The 20,000-nt window shown below is 35.1% G+C and overlaps 1 protein-coding gene across 1 annotated transcript in view; it reads left to right on the top strand.

Moving 5' to 3' along the window:
- The window catches only part of LOC149131421 (uncharacterized), a 164,959-nt gene extending 157,595 nt beyond the window's left edge, over positions 1 to 7,364 (top strand). The window contains exons 3-4 of the mRNA XM_089339579.1: positions 3,007 to 3,178; positions 7,160 to 7,364. Of these exons, the coding sequence (XP_089195705.1) occupies positions 3,007 to 3,178; positions 7,160 to 7,264 (277 nt within the window). The 3' untranslated portion in view covers positions 7,265 to 7,364. The remainder of the gene's footprint in view (positions 1 to 3,006; positions 3,179 to 7,159) is intronic.
- The last annotated feature ends 12,636 nt before the right edge of the window (positions 7,365 to 20,000 follow it).

Here is a 20,000-nt window from a genome sequence, read left to right as displayed (position 1 = left end):
GTGATGAGGAGAGAGAGAGAGAGAAGGAGAGAGAGAGAGAGAGAGAAAGAGAGAGAGAGAGATAGTGAGAGACAATCATGAAATAACAGAAAATGAGTGAAACAAACAAAGATATAGTCATAGAGAAAGCGAGAAAGTGAGAGAAGAGAGAGGAGAGAGTGAGTGTGTGGGAGGGAGAGAGATAAACAGAGAAGGAGAGAGAGAGAGACACAGAGAGATGAGAAATAATGACGTGACTCAAACAATTTGTCTTTCTTTGTTCTTTTGTCAGTCATTTCTTTCTTGTTGTGGTTGTTCTTAACTTTTCAACTTGAAGGACATCATTATCGTCAGCATCATCATCATCACCATCATCTTTATCATCATCGCCGCCACCACCACAACCACCATCGTCATCATCATCACCGCCACCATCATCAACGTCATCATCATCATCATCACCACAACCACCACTACCACCATCATCACCATCATCATCTTCATCATCGCCGCCGCCACCACAACCACCATCGTCATCATCATCACCACAATCATCGTCATCATCATCATCACCACCACCACCACCACCACCACCACCACCACCACCATCATCATCACCACCACCATCATCATCATCATCATTCAACGTCTGTGTTCCATGCTGGCAAAGTTCAGTGGAATCCAGTGAGCCCAAGAACTGCATCATGCACTAAGGTTTATTTGGCAGTGTCCCTACAACTGGGTTGCCCTTCCTATCGCCAACCCCTTTACAACATGCTCTCGATGCCGTCTGCATGGCACTTGCTCTAGTGACATCCTCATGCAGCCTGCAAGACTATGAGCCCCAAGTAGGGTGGAAACCAGATGAGCAGCATTATGAGTCAGACGAGTCAGATATTGATGATGATGATGATGATGACATTAGTGGTGGTGGTGGTGATGGTGGTAATGTGGATGTTGATGAAGATGATAATACTGATGATGATGATGATGACCATTGTATGGTTTGGAAAAAATAAATTTTTATGCATAAAATCTTAAGTTGACTTCAACAGGATTTGAACTCATAGTCTGAAGATTTGGAAAAAAAATAACAGCAAGGCACTTCTGTCTGCTTCCCTAACAATTCTGACAACTTGAAACAGTGCTACTGTATGGGGATGAAATATGGAAGTCTAAAATAAGAGCTAAAATCCTCTTTGGTCATGACTGACCATGGGATTGTTCCTAGAAAGATTTTCTGAGGCACAAGTCCGGGCAAGGTTGTTTATGGAAGACTAGCAGTTGTCCATGCATACCAGTGTCCCCTCTCCACGGCACCGATGTTATCTGAGAGAAAGGCAAAGGCTGATTCAGCTTGGCACCAGTGATGTCGCAACTCATTTCTACAGATGAGTAAACTGGAGCAACATGAAATGTCTTGCTCTCAAGAACACAACACATAGCCTAGTCTGGGAATTGAACTCACTACCTCATGATTCTGAGTCATGCATCTTCATATAGAAGTATATGAAAGTCACAATAAAGAAGATCCAGATTTCCATCAAACTCTTTTACCTCAAGAGGGGATTCAGAATCCATTGGTTACAGAGAGTGATCAGCAGTATAGCTTTGTTGGGGTTGGGACAAGCCTTACCGATTCTTGTTGCTATGGAGAGGAAAAGTGGCATGAGTTCAGATGCACCCTCAATATTCTCCACCATCGTGGTGTCAGGCAGTCCCTAGGACAGAAAACCCTGGGGCAAAAGGAAGAGAGCAAGGCCAGGGAACACTTGGTGTCCTGAGCTGGAGAATTTTTGGAAAATATACTGGATTGATCCAGGGGTCAATTGGAGAGAAAAGCCCCGAATAGGGTTAAGTGAAGAGATGCTTATATGCCAAGAGGGGCCAAGTGCCAAAGTGAGGTCAACAATCCCCTTATCTATCTAATCTGCAGTAAATTATTCTTTGTTTCTCATGAAGATGCGTGGCTGAGTGGGTCGAGTATTGAACTCATGAGTGTAAGGTTGCGAGTTCGATTCCTGATGGTGCACTGTGCCCTTAAGCAAAAGACTTTATTTGACATTGCTCCAATCCATTCAGCTGGCAAAAATGATTAATACCAGTAATTCAAGGGGCCAGTCTTCTCACATTCTGTATCACGTTGAATCTCCCTTGAGAACTACGGGTACCCATGCCTGTGGAGCGCTCAGCCACTTACACATTAATTCCATGAGCTGGTTGTTTTATTAATCAGATCAATTAGAACACCCATCATCGTAACTAATGGAGAACGGAGTGTCACTTTTTTATAATTATTTGTTTCTATTATTGAACTGTGACTACACAGAAGAACTACTTCTAGAGGCAGCATTAACTCCATTAACTTCTCTTTGTATTTTATCAACTGATGCTACTTTTAATGATGTTGGGAGGATGAAAAGCAAAGTGAATCTGACTATATCTTAACTCAGAACATAAAGAGAGATAATCAAATAGGACAATATATTTTGTTTGATGCTCTGTCTTCCATTCACTTTTCACTTACTCTTTTTACTCTTTTACTTGTTTCAGTCATTTGACAGTGGCCATGCTGGAGCACCGCCTTTTAGTCAAGCTAATCGACCCCAGGACTTATTCTTTGTAAGCCTAGTACTCATTCTATCGGTCTCTTTTTGGCGAACTGCTAAGTTACGGGAACATAAACACACCAGCATCGGTTGTCAAGTGATGTTGAGAGGACAAACACAGACACACAAACATATACACACACATAAATATATATATATATATATATATATATATATATACATACATATATACATACATACATACAACAGGCTTCTTTCAGTTTCCGTCTACCAAATCCACCCACAAGGCTTTGGTCGGCCCGAGGCTATAGTAGACGGCACTTGCCCAAGGTGCCACACAGTGGGAGTGAACCCGGAACCATGTGGTTGGTAAGCAAGCTACTTACCACACAGTCACTCTTTTTTTTTTTGCATTCTTTTTATATTTTACATTTTTACTTTTTCCCATCTTTTACAGCGAATGGAAGAGTATTTTGTCTGAGGGTTCTCCTACAATGAAGAAACTAGTTGATGTTGGAAAGACAAAACCAGAAGCAAGATCATCTCCTAGCAAGAACCCAAATCCGTATATTTTACCAGAACCTGAAGGGAAGACATTGCTGTGTTCCAGGACCATTCCTACCAAGTCTGTACGTATTAATTAAGTCTGTATGTGTTAACTAAGTCTGTAGGATAATTCACACCTCTCATTTGCATTCTTTCAATAGTTTAATCCTGTTGTTCCCATGTTGTGGTGGCTATGTGTAAATTCCAGTCAGAGAGCAAGACAGTGTAATTTGAAGAATATGTCTGGAAAAACAATTTCAGGGCTGCAATGGCCTTCCGATGCACTGAGATTGACTGCGGACATGCAAAGTGCTCTGTGTATGTATTTCTGTGCATATTTATGCATAGGTGTGTATATCATCATCGTCAATTAATATCCATGCTGGCATATCCAGGTTCAGTCCCACTATGTGGCACCTTGGGCAAGTGTCTTCTACCATAGCCTCGGGCCGAGCAAAGCCTTTTGAGTGGATTTGGTTGACGGAAACTGAAAGAAGCCCGTCATGAATATATATATATATATATATATATATATATATATAAATTAATATTTAAGTGTTAAGTATGTTCCTAATAGTATGCTGATAAAGCATGTTCACTGCCTATGGCTTCCTGATGTCATATATTTATGTATGTGAGTGTGTCTTTCTGTCTATTTTTGCCCCCCCACCATTGCTTGGCAACTGGTGTTGGCATGTTTACATCCCTGTATCATCTTGGTTTGGCAAAAGAGATCACTAGATCGAAATAAAGGTACCAAGGTGTAGAACCCTTATCTGTCATATATAACAGGAAGGGCCACCATATGAAAGTGTGATCTGAAGAACATTTAGTTACCGTTTCTAGCAAGTGGCTTGAAAATCTTTTTTGTTTTTTAGCATGTTGCTGGTTTGGTTAAATTTATTGCCAGTGGACAGCAGACAGCAGCAACCACAACCATAGCAACATTATCAAAGACAACAACATCGATATCAAGAAAAAGAACAACAATAACAACAAATAGCAAAAACAAAACAAAAAGGAAAACAATAGTGTTGGAAGATTAACAATAAAAAAAAGTATATAAAAAAAATAACAACGAAAAGAAACAAATACAAAAGCAAACAACTATAAAAAAAACCTACAACGAAAACAGGAACAAAAGATTAAAAGAAGCAAAAAAATTAACTAACCAAAATTAGTCTTTTTTTTCTGTCTGACCCCCACAAGACCTGAGTTTTTAGGTGGGGTTTTATTCTATATTTTATAATATTTTAATTTATGTCATTATTTTAATAATGAAGTTTATATGTTTTATTGTCATTTATTTAAATGTGGTATATTTGCTTGATTTTTTTTTTGGCTTTTTTTTATATTAAAAAATATCTTCTTTGTATTATGTTTCGAGGTGTTTCTAGTTTTTTTTCATATTTTTTGTTGTTTTTTTTAAGATACAATGACGTGTTTAGTGGCAAAATTCCAAGATTATCTCGTTAAGATATTGAAAGATTAATAGTCGTGTCCATTTCCCCCCATGTACATGCACTTGAACTCGGACAAACGATCCACCTCCTTCTTCCCCCCTCCTACTCCTCCTCCTGTTCCACACCATCATCATTAACATCATCATCATTGTCATCATCATCAACATCGTCGTCACCACAACCACTACAACCGCCACCATCACCATCATCACCATCTTCATAATTTATCATCAATCATCATCATCATTATCATCATCATCCTTATTTAAATTGACCACTTGACCGATCAGCATGGAAGTCACTGTCCAAACACACACCAACCTTCCTGACCCAAGGATATGCTGTCTCCTTACCACTACTACTGCTACTATAGTGTCCTCTGCTCCTCAGAGCATGGTTGACCTCATGCCACCCCCATCCAAGACTGGCTGAGATACTTCTCTCCTTGTTCTTTACATTGTTTATTTCATGTCCTCTCATTTCACTCAAGCCACACCCTTGCCAACCACTGGCTACCAGACATTCTGGTGTCGCTGCTTCAATGCTGACTTATTTGACATCAGAGATTTTAATGGTTCTCTCCATCCATCCGTCTCCCCCTCCCTCTCTCTTCTCCTCTCTTCTCTCTCCTTCTTCCCTTTTCCAATGTGTGTGAGTATATTTCTCTTTTTGTGTCTGAGGATAGGGAAAGCATTTATGTCAATCATGTGATTGCCCCTTCAAGGCACAAGTCTGAGCAAGGTTGGCTATGAAAGACCAACAGTCACCCATGCATACCAGCCTCCCCTCTTCACACCATTATATATATACACATAAGGTAAAGGGTAAAGACCCCCCTTCGGTCATAAATGACCATGGGATTGCACCTAGAACGTTCCCCTCTGAGGTACAAGTCCAGGCAAGGTTGTTTATGGAAGACCAGCAGTCGCCCATGCATACCAGCCTCTCCTCTCCATGCCACCGATGTTATCCAAGGCAAAGACTAAAGCTGATACAGCTTGGCACCAGTGACATCGCAACAAATTTCTGCAGCTGAGTAAACTGAAGTAGCATGAAATAAAGTGTCTTGTTCAAGAACACAACACACAGCCCAGTCCAAGAATTGAACTCACTACCTCATGATTGTGAGTCTGACACTCTAACATATATACATATGTTATAATTTAGAACAAACAGTAAAAGGTTGTCATTATAGTACTCGGAGTTTCAAATGTTGAAGCGAAGAGCTACAATGCATTCTTGTCGGCTATTAATGAAAACAGACGCTATGAAAAACTCCAAGTACTATAATGGGAACTTTTTACTGTTTGTTCTAAATTATAAAATATGTAAATAATCCTATATTTATGTAATATTGAGGTCTCATTCTGTTGTTCTTACTTATTATTAATATTATTCCAACCCATGCTAGCATGGAAAGCGGACATTAAACGATGATGATGATTATTATTATTATTATCATACATGTATATTTACAGTCTCAGAGTGGTTGGTATTAGGAAGGGCATTCAGCTGTAGAAACCATGTCAAATCAGACTGGAGTCTGATGCAGCGCCTCAGCTTACCAGCCCTGGTCAAACTGTCCAGCCCATGCTAGCATGGACAACGGATGCTAAATGATGATGACCATGATGATGGTGATGATACATATGTGATGAGTTTTCTCTCAATTTCTATCAACCAAATTCACTCACAAGGTTTTAATTGACTCAGGGTTTTAACAGAAGACTCTTGATCAAGGTGCCATGTTGTGGGACTGAACCCAGAACCATGTGGTTAGGAAGCAAATTTCTTACCACACACCCACACCTGTGCCTTTTTTAAATTTTTTTTTTTTTTATAATGGAACATCAGTTTATGAAGAGACATCTCAAAGAAATATATCGCTTTTGAATTTGGTTTGCAAGATTCTTGATGTGAGAGAAAGAAAAAAGTTTCACCACGGAAATCCAAACTTGGCAAATCAACTCAATATTTTTGCATTGGCTTCCCCACCCCTTTTATTTCAAAGAATTTTTGTTCCTGCACAGTGTTTCCTTCCAATGATGGAAGCATCTTACGAAAATAATCATAATATTCTTTTGAATTATTTGCAACGCAGTTTGATATTTCTTTGTGTTATTATTTTTCAATAAATTTCAAAAATGTCTTTTATTATTGCTTATGTAAGTTTCATTTATTTTCTTTTATTATTATTCATATTATTATCATTATTATTATTATTATTATTCCTTTTTTTTTGTAGAATTTAAGTGCTTGTGGTGTTTGAGCTAAGGTTTGGGCTCATATTATAATCTAAAGTATCTTTTACAAATTCTTTTATATTCTAATGATGGTTCTGCTAATTTCTTTTCTTCTTTAATTCTTCCTATATCATTCTCTCCCTTTTTTTCTTGAAATTTTTTTTTTCATTTTTTCTTATTTTACAGTTCTTATTTTTATTGCTTTTTGTTGTATTTATTCTCTTGTGTCTCCTCATTCTCCAGCTTGCTTAAAATTAAATTTTTTTTCCCCACCAATATATTCTTAAACCTTCTGTTTATTTATTTTTTTTTTTCTTTTAACCCTGTCATTCTTTAATTCTATCCCATTTCATTTCAGGTACATCAAGAAATTATTGCAGCAAAACAATTTGGCAAACCTTTCTGTAGTAAAAAAAATTCTTCGTTCCTTCCAAAATTGAAATTGAAGATCAAGACTTGTTAGTGAATTCTTTTTTTTCTGTAGAAAAATCAAAAAGAAAAAAAAATGTAAAAGAAGAAAAGAGAAACATTTTAAGAGAATAAAAGCAAAATTTGAAACAGAATATTATTGTTGTTGATGTTGTCATTGTTGTTGTTATTACTATTATTATTATTATTATTATTAATGTAGCAAGCAGGCAAGCATCATTAGCAAAATGCTAAACGGCATTTTGTCTGTCTTAACATTCTGAGTTCAAAATCTGCCATAGTTGCCTTTGCTTTTTATCCCTTTCAGGGATCAATTTAACTGACTGATCCCCGAAGATGCTGGCCTCGTACCTAGGATTACCATAATAATGCATTGGCATTAGGAAGGGCATCCAGCTGTAGAAACTCTGCCAAATCAGATTGGAGCCTAGTGTAGCCATCTGGTTTCACCAGTCCTCAGTCAAATCGTCCAACTCATGCTAGCATGGAAAGTAGACGTTAAACGATGATGATGATATGTGTGCAGGTGTGTACATATATGTTTGTGTGTACATGTATGTGTGTGTACCTTTAAAATTCTTTATACATCCTTCCATAAATCGTGCAATGTGTCTTTCCATTTCCCTTCACAATTTCTAAGCCTGTCTTCTTTCACAATCCACACAATCTTTTCCCTATTTGTAAACCCCTCCAAGGAAAAGTTTTTTCTTTGTTGAATCTCTTTGAGCCCTAGTGACGAATAAAGAAAAATCCTTATTATCTTTATTATTATTATTATTATTATTATTATTAGTAGTAGTAGTAGTAGTAGTAGTATTGTTGTTGTTACTATTATTATCTGAGTTATTATTATCATTGTTCTTCTCCATCTTGTTCTAGTTGTTCTTCCTTTCTTCTTCTTCTCCATCTTGTCTTAGTTGTTGTTCTTCCTTTTCTTCTTCTCCATCTTGTTCTAGTTGTTCTTCCTTTCTTCTTCCTTTCTTCTTCTTCCCCTTCTTTTTCTTTTTCTTCTTTTTCTTCCTTTCTTCCTTTCTTCTTTTTCTTCTTCCTTTCTTCTTCATCCTCCTTTCTTCTTTTTCTTCTTCCTTTCTTCTTCCTCTTCCTTCTTCCTCCTTCCTCCTTATTCTTCTTCCCTTCCTCCTTTTTCTTCTTCCTTTCTTCTTATTCTTCTTCCCTTCTTCCTTTCTTCTTCCTTATTATTATTATCATTATTATTATTATCATCATCTCTGTGGCTGTTGATGTTGTTAACATTTAAATATGGTTGTGTGTGCCAACAAAAGTCGAGGTGGGTGGCACAGGGAGTCGAGAGTGGCAGTGACAACAGGAACAAAAAAAAAAAAAAGGGAAAATATCTGAAAATGTTTTTATCTAAGAATAAAGCGATCGAGAAGATTCACCAAAGAAAACAATAAATAATAACAATAAGAAAGAAATCAATAATGATTTCCTAGCAAGAAAACCTGGAACAAATGAAGTACTTGTCGAAGAAAAAGAAAATGAAAAGAAATCAAATAAAGAATAGATGTGAGTTAATTTATTTGTTGTTATTTTTTAATTTAAAAAAAAATAAAATATGGAAATAAATAAGTAAATGAATAAAAAATAAAATAATGACAATAATCACAACAAAAATAGTAATAATGATAATAGTAATACAACTAATAATAATGATTTCATTTATTTGCCACAAGGGCAAAGGATGAGGGGGACAATACAGAGACAGACATAAAGTGTAGGGGTTTACATATTAGGAAATGATAAAAAAAATGTGGTAAGTAGCTTGCTTACCAAACACACGGTTCCGGGTTCAGTCCCACTGCATGGCACCTTGGGCAAGTGTCTTCTACTATAGCCTCGAGCCGACCAAAGCCTTGTGAGTGGATTTGGTAGACGGAAATTGAAAGAAGCTCTTCGTATATATGTATGTATATATATATATATATATATAAGTGTATGTGTGTCTGTGTTTGTCCTCCCCACCACATTGCTTGACAACCGATGCTGGTGTGTTTATGTCCCCGTGACTTAGCGGTTCGGCAAAAAAGACCGATAGAATAAGTACTAGGCTTACAAAGAATAAGTCCTGGGGTCGACTTGCTCGACTAAAGGCGGTGCTCCAGCATGGCCACAGTCAAATGACTGAGACAAGTAAAAGCATAAAGAGTATATGCTGAAAAAGAAGGGACATATGCATAGCATACAAAAGGTAAAGAAAAAATGATAAGAACAATAGTAAAAATATTAGTAGGAGGAGGAGGAGGGGGAGGGGAGGGGAGGAGGGGTGGAGGAGGGGAGGAGGGGGAGGAGTTCTAGTAGTTTCAAATTTTGGCACAACGCCAGCAATTGTGGGAGAGGGAGCAATGTTCAACTGGTTCTTATTCTAGTGACCCTGAAAGAATGAAACGAAAAGTCGGCCTCAGCAGGATTTGAACTCAGAACTTCAAGATTAATGAAATGCTGCTTAGCATTTGGCCAATGCTGTAACGATTCAGCCAGCTTGCCATCTTAGTAATAGTAATGATGGTAATAATAATAATAATAATAAGAGCACTCGGAGAGTGCAGACCTCAGCTAAGGCAACACCAACATCCTCTCAAGGATTATCCAGAGATGATTTTTAAAATGAGAATATCTGAAATAAACTTGACTGCTCTCACAAACAACAATACTAAAAACGAACACGACTGCTCTCAAAAATTAAGTAAAAAGACAGGAAAAATAACCCAGAATCCTTGTCTGGTACCGAATCAATCCTAAAATCTAATCAGTTCGTGCCAGTCACAAGGCCCAAACATCCAGGAAAGTTTCATCCAAATCCAACTAGTGGTTCTTGAAATATCTTGTCCACAGACAAACAAACAAACACGACTGAAAACAATACCTCTGCCTTTGCTAAGGCAGAGGTAATAATAATCATTATCATCACCATCATCATCATCCTTTAGAGTTCGCATGTCATGCTAGCATGGGTCAGATGGTTGGATTGAAGCTGATAAGCTGCCAGTAATAAGCCTTTCTACCAAAGGTACAAGGCCTGAAATTTGGGGGGAGGGGAAAAGATCACATTGGCCCCAGTGTTTCCCTTGTACTTAATTTATCGATGCTAAAAGGATCTCAGGCAAAGTCGACCTCAGCAGAATTTGAACTCAGAACATAAAGATGGACAAATTGGGGCTAAGAATTTTGCCTGATGCTGTAATGATTCAGTCAGTTTGCTATCTTAGTAGTAGTAATCACAATCATAATAATAATAACAATAATAATAATAATAATAATAATAACAATAATAATGACAACGTTTCTCTAAAAGAAATGGAAAAACTTTCAAACTACAAAGACCTGGAAATAGAGGTAACTCGAATGTGGAATCTAAAAACAGAAACAATTCCTATCATAGTAGGTGCCTTAGGTATAATAAAAAAATATTCAGACAAATACATAACAAAAACACCAGGACTTACAAATATATATAACATACAGAAAATTGCACTACTGGGCACTGCACACATCCTACGCAAAACACTTTCAATACAGTAAACATAAGAGCACCACAGCAAACCACAGCACATACCTAAGGCGCACAGAGCTGCGCTCGGTAGTGAAGTGAAAGCACGTTATAAAAATAAAACTACTGAACAATAACAATAATAATAATAATAATAATAATAATAATAATAATAATAAAGAATGATAATTTTGATTTTAGATATTGTCGGTTTCAGTTTTGGCAACATTTCAGATTGAAAAATCAAAGTTGATAAAAAAAAGATTTCAGGTGGTTATTATTATTATTATTATTATTATTATTAAAATCATCATCATTATTACTGTTGTTGTCATCATCATCATTAATCTAAAATCGGTATTGGTGATGGAGGTAGAATTCCCCGATCACTGTCTCTCTCTCCCGCACCAAACACAGCCTCCTCCATCCTTAAAACCAAAAAAAAAACAAAAAAAAAAATCCCCAAACATTTTGAATATTTCTAAATTGAGTGTGAAATTTAAACTTCAATAAAATTTCAGGAAAAGAAAAAACAAAAACAAAACAATCTGAATTAGAATCGATAAAGAGGAATAAAAAAAAATTAAAACAAGGAAAATGTCAATTATAGTTTATTGAATTTTGATATGAAATTTAAAATTTCAGTTGAAGAAATTATTTTTTACAGGCACCTCTGCATTTGTTGATATATATATATATATACACACATACATACATACATACATATATATATATATATATACACACATGTATATATACGCATATATATATATATATATGCATATATATATGTGTGTGTGTGTGTGTGTGTGTGTGGATATATATATATATATTTATGTTTGCATACACATGTATATACAACTATATAAATATATGCATATGTTCAGATTTATATGTACATATACATATATGTGTGTATATACATATATATATATACACACACACACACACACACACACACACACATATATATATATATATACATATATATAAACATATATTTATATATATATATGTATGTACGTATGTATGCGTGTATATATATATAGATATATTTATGTACACTCACACATGTGTATGCATGTGTTTATGTACGCATATATGTACGTGTGTGTGTGTGTGTGTGTGTGTGTGTGTGTATGTGTCAGTATCAATGTATATAATTATACATAAATGGAGACAATATAATTCAAAACAAGAAAGCATGCTTAAGAAAAAAGTGAAAGCTAATGTTTGGTACAAAAGCTTGTATACAAACATTAGAATGTTGGAATTAGTGGGCCAATCATAATAGTTATGTTTTTACGTATGGCTAACTTCCAGAACCTTTAGTTGTGAAGAAATAACATGTTTTTTCAACACACACATTCACACGTATATATATGTACGTGTATATATATACATATATGTCTACATATCTACAAATCTACATAAGTACAAAAACACACCCCCACATACATATATATGTGTGTGTGCATGCGTGTGAATATATATATGTATATATGTGTTTGTTTATAAATATATACATATGTATTTATATGTTTATATATGTATATATTTATATGTATATGTGTATAATATATATATGTATGTGTTCATATACTTACATATGTATATAAATGTATACACACACATACATATATGTGTGTCTGTATGTATGTACATATATATATATATATATATATATGTATGTATGTATGCATATACATACATTATATATGTATGTGTTCATATACTTACATATGTATATAAATGTATACACACATATACATATATGTGTGTGTGTGTGTGTATGTATATATATATATATATTTTCATATATATAGACAAAGTGCACAGGTAGAATCCTGAGTACATTTGACAAAATTATTATACTCATTTCCTCCAGCATTTTTTGTTTAGGGTTCAAATCCTGCCAAGAGCCATGCCTTTTATCTCTTTGTAGAAGGTGGTGGGTGGGATGCATAAAATAATGTGCCAGTCACATACGAGGGATGATGTAATTGACATTTTGCCATCGTTTGAGATTGTTAGCCTTTGAAGTCAACATCAGCAACATTTGAATTCAGAATGTAATGAAGTTCAAAATGCTGCTCAGCCTTTTTCCCAGAGTGCTAACGATTCTGCCATCTTGCTGCTATAATAATAATAATAATAATAATAATAATGAAAATAATAATAAGTATCCTGATGCAGTACCAGGCACCGGCTGTCATGGTTTCTGATCTTAACTGATTGAAAGCGTTATCATGTACATATTTTGTCTTGGTATAAAACAGAGGTTGTCAAACTTTTTGGGACACTGCCCCCTTCATGGCCACATAATACCCCCAGTGCCCCCAGCGCTATTTTTATGTATGAATAAATATTTTATATTTTACTAATTTATAAATAGTATGAGTCATTTGATATTAATATAATATTATATAATTTGTATAGAATACTATGATAATATAATAAATTCATAGCATCCCCCAGTTCACTGCTTTCCTCCCAATGCCTCCTTTTTCTCTGAGTGTTTTGTTCATCATCCGTAAACAATCCTAATTCAAGGATCTATTGCGTGAGATGAGCTACTTGACCTAAAGAAAATTCTACAAAGGTCATGTGCTGTTTTTCTTGATATAAGGCCACCATGTCACACACAGACGGTTGTGATGCATGTGCCTGTTGTACCCTTGTCAGATGGGTAGTTATGATGGGTAAATTGAGCTTTGTGTATTTGTACTCCAGTGTCACTCAATAATCACTCCAGTGTCACTCAATTGCAGCACAAGACCAAAGCCTCCCTATCAGAAATTACCAACAACATATAATGAAAAGAAACATAACAAGTAACTGCAGAATGTGTGGAGATGGACAAGAAACAATAAATCATTGTCTTTGGCTGCCCAGTCCTGGCTAAGAAGGAATATATTCACAGACACGACAGAGTTGGGACCTATATACACTGGAAGCTATGCCAACACTATGGAATAACAACAGGAAAAAGATGGTATAGGCACATGCCAGAAAAGGTCACAGAAAATGAGAAAGTTACAATACTATGGGATAAGCCAATACACACAGATAGAGAAATTAAGACAAATAGACCAGATATAGTTGTCAAAGATCATGAAGTAAAACAAATGCTTCCTATCAATACCAACAGACGACAACGTTTCTCTAAAAGAAATGGAGAAACTTTCAAGATACAAAGACTTGGAAATAGGAGTAACTCAAATGTGGAGTCTAAAAACAGAAACAATTCCTATCATAGTAGGTGCCTTAGGTATGATAAAAAAATATTCAGACAAATACATAACAAAAACACCAGGAATTACAAGTATATATAACATACAGAAAATAGCACTACTAGGCACTGCACACATTCTACACAAAACACTTTCAATACAGTAACCATAAGAGCATCACAGCAAACCACAGCACATACCCAAGGCACACAGAGCTACGCTCGGTAGTGAAGTGAAAGCACGTGATAAAAATAAAACTACTGAATAATAATAATAATAACGTATGTATATGTATATATATTCATATATATGTGCCTATATGCATATAATACATAATATATAAAATACGAAACATATTTGCTGCTTCCTAAGTTTCTGTACAAAATGTTGCTGCACATATATATATATATTTATATATATATATATACATACATATATGTATATATATGTATGTATGTATTTGCAGTAACGTTTTGTAAACAAACTTTGGAAGCGTCAAATATGTTTCATATTTTTACAGACAAGAAATTAACGTTTTAAATGCAGTGTAGCAGTGAAAGCGGACGAAAGTTTTCCCTTATGTAATGAAAAAAGTTGTCAGCAGACAGCCAAGTGTATAATACGCAAACTGCCTGCTGTATTCACTGCTATACTGCATTCAAAATATTAATTTATTGTTCATAAAATATATATACATACATATATATATATATATATATAGGAAAATGAAAAATAATAATAAGGGAGAATGCTAAACTGGTAGCATATTTTAATAAAGATTTCTAACCGGCTTTCATTGCATAGCAAATTTTCAAGAAGGAGAATGAAAATGTTTTTTACAAAGTACAAAATGAAGAAAATAATATATTAAAAAAATAATATATGAAAAAATAAATATACCAATACATTATATTGTCTTTGAGCTTTTAAAGTTCAATGGTAATTCATGTATATAATGGTTGGAAAAATAAGGATGCATGAGAATTGAGAGTTGTGTTAGGTTTAAAAAAAGGGCTAAAAGTTTGTGTTAAGCAGGAAGTGTGGTGTCAAAACAAGAAGTGTGTGTAAGGGGAGACAAATCTTTTTAGTTGGAGTTATGAACTCTTTTTCAACAGGAAGTTTATGTCTGTTCCTAGAGAAATAAGGTCACTGAGGGCTATGTGTGTTAAGAAATGGTTGGAATTTCTCTACGAAAAGATTCTCCTTGTTGATTCTTTCTTGTGTGGAGATTCTGTCTTTACATTGATAGAAAGGGAATATAAGGAATTTAGGGTTTTTGTTTCTGGCGCAAGAGTCTATGTGGCCACTGAGTGGAATTTGGCGGTATTGAGGGAGATTTATTTGTTCTTTATGGACTGCTACTCTTCTACGCAACGAGAGGCTCATCTGTCCGATATAGAAGTTTTGGCAACCTGCGCATGTGAGGACATAAATGAGGTTCTCAGAGGAACAAGAGAAATTGGTTTTGATTTTAAACTTTGTTCCTCGTTTGAAGGTAAATTCAGAGCCTTCAAGTAGGTAGGGGTAGGTACCACAATTAGGGCGTGCACATTTTTTAACTGATGGGGGTGGAAGTGGTGTATGTAGTTTGGCATTGGTTAAGAGTTTTTTTCAAAGATTTGTGTTGCCTTTTGCATTTAAGGACTTTGTGTGTATTGATGATATTGTTTATTTTCGGGGTGGTGAGTAAGGGGAGATTTTGTTTGATTGTGGTATATGCTTCGATGTTTTTGGGGTTGTGGGTGGAGATGTATGGAAGTATTTTGGGGTTGGGTGTGTTATTGTGTTGGTTGGTTTTTAGTGTGTTTTTGTCAAGTTCCTTGGCACGTTTTATTCCAAGATCTATGAGTGTGGAGGGATATTGGCGTTGTAATAGTGTTTTTTTGAGGTCTTGTAAGCGTATTTCTCGAGTGGTTGGGTCAAAGACAATGGTGCAAATTCTTTTAGCTAAATTAAAGGGGATATTTATCTTAGTGTGTTTTAGGTGGCATGAGCTAAAAAGGAGGTATTGTGAGTCTGTAGGTTTGTGGTAGATGTCGGATGTGATTTGGTTATTAGGTGTTTTTATATTAAGAGATCAAGAAAAGGAGATGATGTTTGCTGAATTCCATAGTGAAATGAATGCTGGGATGTATGTTAAGTATGGATTTGAATTCTAGAAGTTTTTCATAGGATTCCTTCCATATATATATATATATATATATAGATATGTACATGTATACAGTTATATATCTATGTCTCTATCTACATATATGTACGTATATATATATATATATATATATATATATATATATATATATATATATATATATATATATATATACATACAAACATACATACATAAATATATATATATATATATATATATATATATATATATATATAATATATATATATATATATATATATATATATATATACGATGGGCTTCTTTCAGTTTCTTTCTACTAAATCCACTTACAAGGGTTTGGTCAGCCCAAGGCTATAGTAGAAGACACTTGCCCAAGGTGCCACGCAGTGGGATTGAACTTACCACGCTGCTACGCCTATGTGTGTGTATGTGTGTATATGTATATATATATGTATGAGTGCATATGTGTGTGTGTGTGTGTGTGTGTGTGTATGCTTGTGCCTAGTCAAGTCCAGACATAATCATACAAGCTAGGTTGTTTGTTTCCACTCTTCCATGGAAAATATATCTGACCAGAAAGAAAAACATTATGCTATCTGAGAACAGGTGAGAGTTAGTGACAGGAAGAGCATCTGGCCATAGGAAATCCACCTCCACAAATTCATGGACAAAACGGATGTTAAACAATGATGCTGCTGCTACTGATGATGATGACGACGATGATGATAATGATGATGATGATGGTGCCGATGATGATGACAATGAGGATGATGATAACTATGGTGATGATGGTAATCGGAATGATGCTGCTTCTGATGATGATGATGAGGATGATAATGATGATGAGGATGCAGCTACTGCTGCTGGTGATGATTGTGGTGATGATGATGAAGGCGACGGTGAAGAGGATGAAGATTGAGATGAAAATGATGACGATGACGGTAATGCCATCACTACTACCACTACTACTACCACTACCACTACTACTGACAACAACAATTTGCTACAATTGGATAGAAGCTATTTATATTTTAATTACAAGAACGAAAGTCACTCGGTTAATTAGAGACGTGGTCTGTAAACAAGTAGGAGATTGTTGCAGCTGCGTGGAATATTGTTTTGATCAGAAGCGCTAAACTTGGAACTGTAGCAGCAAAAATAAACTCTGTGAAAGCATTATTTAAACAATATTCGTTAAGGATTTTTATAAAAGCAAAATATATAAATTGGGAATAAATAAATAAATAAATAAATATATATATAAAAAAAACAAGGAATAAAAGGTAAAAATAAAAAATAGAAAACATCAATTATAAGTGCAACTTAGTGGAACTTGGAATTCTAAAGGTTCACACGTATTCCTCTTTGGAATTAGAACCATATTTTTATTCTATTGAAAATAGAGAATTTGAAATGAGAAAAAAAAAAAAAATTTTTAAAGTAAAAAAAATTTCTTTTAATTCATGACAATCAAAAATGTTGATTTTATTATTATTTATATACATATATATATTTGTTTTTGCTTTATTTTTTCCTCCTTTTATTCTTTTTATTCTTAGTCATTAGGTTTTGGTGATGCCATGACAATATCTTCAATGGTTTGTATTTTTGTCAGCATCATCGTCGTCATCATTGTCACTGTCGTCATCGTTGTTGTTGTCGTCATCATCATCACCACTTTCATCATCCTCATTACCATCACCACCAACATCATCATCAACACTGTCATCATCATCATCATCCTCATCATCCTCAACATCGTCGTCGCCATTGTTGTCATCATCATCATTCTCATCAGCATCGTCATCATTGTCATCAACATCGCCGTCATCGTCATCATCATCAACCGCGTCAGCATTGTCATCATCATCATCATCGTCATCAACTACTGGATGTTACCGTTTTGAGTCTTTGTACTCATAGGGTCTGATACTCAGACACATGTTATACATAAATGCCTAAAATCACAAAATTATCCCCTGCACAGGATGCTGGTCCATTGTAGGGACCCCACTTATGGCTGAGTGGACAGGAACAAAGGGAAATGCAGTGCTTTTGCTCAAGAACTCAATGCAATGGCTAGTCCAGGAATTGAAACCGCAATCTTGTGAATATGACTGCAACACCCACTCACGTAGACGCAAGCAACTAGTTGTAAATTAAACTTTTAACCTCTGATGTTTTTGCTGTTTAGCCCCAGGTTAGCCTTCATTGAGTAAACATATGATCAAACATATGATATAGGCGCAGGAGTGGATGTGTGGTAAGTAGCTTGCTTACCAACCACATGGTTCTGGGTTCAGTCCCACTGCATGGCACCTTGGATAAGTGTCTTCTACTATAGCCTCGGGCCGACCAAAGCCTTGTGAGTGGATTTGGCAGACGGAAACTGAAAGAAGCCTGTCGCGTGTGTGTGTGTGTGTGTGTGTGTGTGTGTGTGTGCGTTTGTGTGTGCGTTTGTCCCCCTCAACATCGCTTGACAACCGATGGTGGTGTGTTTACACCCCCGTCACTTAGCAGTTCGGCAAAAGAGACCGATAGAATAAGTGCTAGGCTTACAAAGAATAAGTCCTGGGGTCGATTTACTCGACTAAAGGCGGTGTTCCAGCATGGCTGCAGTCAAATGACTGAAACAAGTAAAAGAGTAAAGGTATTCCAGCCATGACCATCCCGTTTGTTCTCTTCAAGGAACCTAAGATCACATTATATCATATAATAAGTTCACTTCTAAATACATAGACAGTGATTTGAAAGAGATTTAGCTGCTATTTGCAGCAGATCAAGTCATTGTTGGCTTTAATTATCAGAGAAGCTAGGGCTGGTGGAATATAAAATGGAACCGGCTGGAAGTTAGACTGAGGAAAATGCAAGTAGTCTGTCATTGAAAATCATCAACCGTTTTATTGTTAATTGTTGAGACTGGAACATGACTGTTCCAAGAAAAGAAAATGACAAAACAGAGACAGAAAAATAGGGTTAATGTTTTTAGCCTGATTCGATAAGAGCATGCTGTACTTGCCCTAGTAATTTAGTTTTTGACTGTGTGATGGTCGATAGCCATAGACGGCAGGGTAACAGAAGTAGTAATGTTGGTAATAGTATTTATTGTAGTTGTGGTGGTGGTGGTAGTGGTAGTGGTTGTGGTGGTGGTAGTGATAGTGTTAGAGTTGTTAGCAGTAACAATAGATGCAAATTTAGTGTAAGTGAGGAGTGAAATGAAGCGGGAGTGTGCAATGCTCATATAAGCACTTTAATGCATACACACACACACACACACACACACACAGATGTATATGATATACATACATATATACATACATATATATGCTGGTGCATCAGCATGGCCGCAGCTCTGAGCTGAAACTTTGAAATGAAAAATGCATATACATATAAACACATGCATCTATCTATATATACATGTGAGTGTGTAAATACATGCATATACATATACATGTGAGTGTGTATATACATGCATATTCATATATACATATACATATATATATATATACATACATACATATATATATTCACATATGTGTATATATATATATTCACATATGTATATATATATATATATATATATATATATATATATATATATTCACATACATATATGTATATATATATATATATATTCACATACATATATTCACATACATATATTCACATACATATATGTATATATATATATATACATACATATATGTATGTATATATATATATATATTTACATACATATATGTATATATATATATACATACATATATGTATGTATATATATATATATATATATATTTACATACATATATGTATGTATGTATATATATATATATATATATATATATATTTACATACATATATGTATGTATGTATATATATATATATATATATATATATT

This window comes from Octopus bimaculoides, chromosome 22 (assembly GCF_046866305.1).
Source record: "Octopus bimaculoides isolate indiv1 chromosome 22, ASM4686630v1, whole genome shotgun sequence".
Classification (NCBI taxonomy): Eukaryota; Metazoa; Mollusca; class Cephalopoda; order Octopoda; family Octopodidae; genus Octopus; species Octopus bimaculoides.
This window is presented reverse-complemented; position numbering and strand designations above follow the sequence as displayed.